The following is a 1,312-nucleotide window of genomic DNA, read 5'->3' as shown; positions in this document are numbered from 1 at the left end:
GTTATGAATATTTAGCGCAAAAAGGAATTAAGAAACGCATAAACTTAATCGACTTTTAGGCGCACAACAACAACAACTGTAACATACCTGATTTCGGACTAACCAAATCCTTAGTTTTATTGTTCATGCGACGCGGACCGGTGCCGCCAGATCCCATAGGCCCCGAATGTGGACCAGAGCCGGGTGTACCGCAGCCGCTGACGCCGCCCGTTTGACCTGAAAGTGTGGAGAGGTCAGCGAATGTTTTTGAGGGAATATGAAAAAGAGAGGAAAGATAAAGTGGGAATGAAAGAAATGAAAAGCAAGGAATTTGAATAAAAGAAAGGGAAGAGATGAGAAATGAAAAAAGAAGAAAAGTAAAGGGATGAATTTAAAGAAAAGAAGTAGAATGTAGAACAAAGAAAAATACATAATATAAATTAAAACGAAATAAAATAAAGCAGAATAGAATAAATTTAAACGAAATGAAATGAAATGTTATAAAATGGAATTGATTGAAATAAAATGGAATAGGAAACGAAGGATTGGCATAGAATTAAATGAAATGAGAAGAAACGAAATATAATGAAATGAAATATGTATAGAATTAATGGATTGCAATGAAATTAAATGGTCTAAAATAAAAAGGGATGAGATGGAATGGCACGAAATGGAAGGTAGTGAGAAGGAGCTGAACGGAATGAAATGAAAAGGTATGTAAAGAAATGAAATAAAATAAAATGGAATGAAATATAATACGTTTGAACGAAATGAAATGAAAGGAAATGATATGGTATGGCATGAAATAAATGGAATGGGATGAAAGGAATTAAGTTAAATGGAATGGAATGGCATGGAGTGGATTGGAACATAATGAATTAAAATAAAATATAAATTAAATTGACTGAATTACATGAAGTGAGAAGCGTAATGAAATGACATGGAATAAAGTGAAGTGATTGGTGAGATGATTGATACGGATGGAGTGAATTTAAATGAAGTGAAAGCGAATTGGGTGAAATAAAATGAAATAGGAAGATGTGAAATGAAAAAAAATGGGATGGAATGGGTTGAACAGAAGGAAATGAAACTAGATTAAATAAAATAAAATAAAATAAAATAAAATAAATAAAATAAAATAAAATAAAATAAAATAAAATAAAATAAAATAAAATAAAATAAAATAAAATAAAATAAAATAAATAAAATAAAATAAAATAAAATAAAATAAAATAAAATAAAATAAATAAAATAAAATAAAATAAAATAAAATAAAATAAAATAAAATAAAATAAAATAAAATAAAATAAAATAAAATAAAATAAAATAAAAT

General features: G+C 27.1%; 1 protein-coding gene across 1 annotated transcript in view; it reads right to left on the bottom strand.

Moving 5' to 3' along the window:
- LOC118740891 (potassium voltage-gated channel protein Shaw) overlaps positions 1-1,312 on the bottom strand; it is a 45,561-nt gene that overhangs the window by 13,714 nt on the left and 30,535 nt on the right. The window contains exon 7 of the mRNA XM_036472629.1: positions 88-216. Coding sequence (XP_036328522.1) covers positions 88-216 — 129 coding nt within the window. The remainder of the gene's footprint in view (positions 1-87; positions 217-1,312) is intronic.

This window comes from Rhagoletis pomonella, unplaced genomic scaffold (genome assembly GCF_013731165.1).
Source record: "Rhagoletis pomonella isolate Grant_MI unplaced genomic scaffold, Rhpom_1.0 Rhpom_scaffold_00006, whole genome shotgun sequence".
In the NCBI taxonomy this organism is placed as follows: Eukaryota; Metazoa; Arthropoda; class Insecta; order Diptera; family Tephritidae; genus Rhagoletis; species Rhagoletis pomonella.
This window is presented reverse-complemented; position numbering and strand designations above follow the sequence as displayed.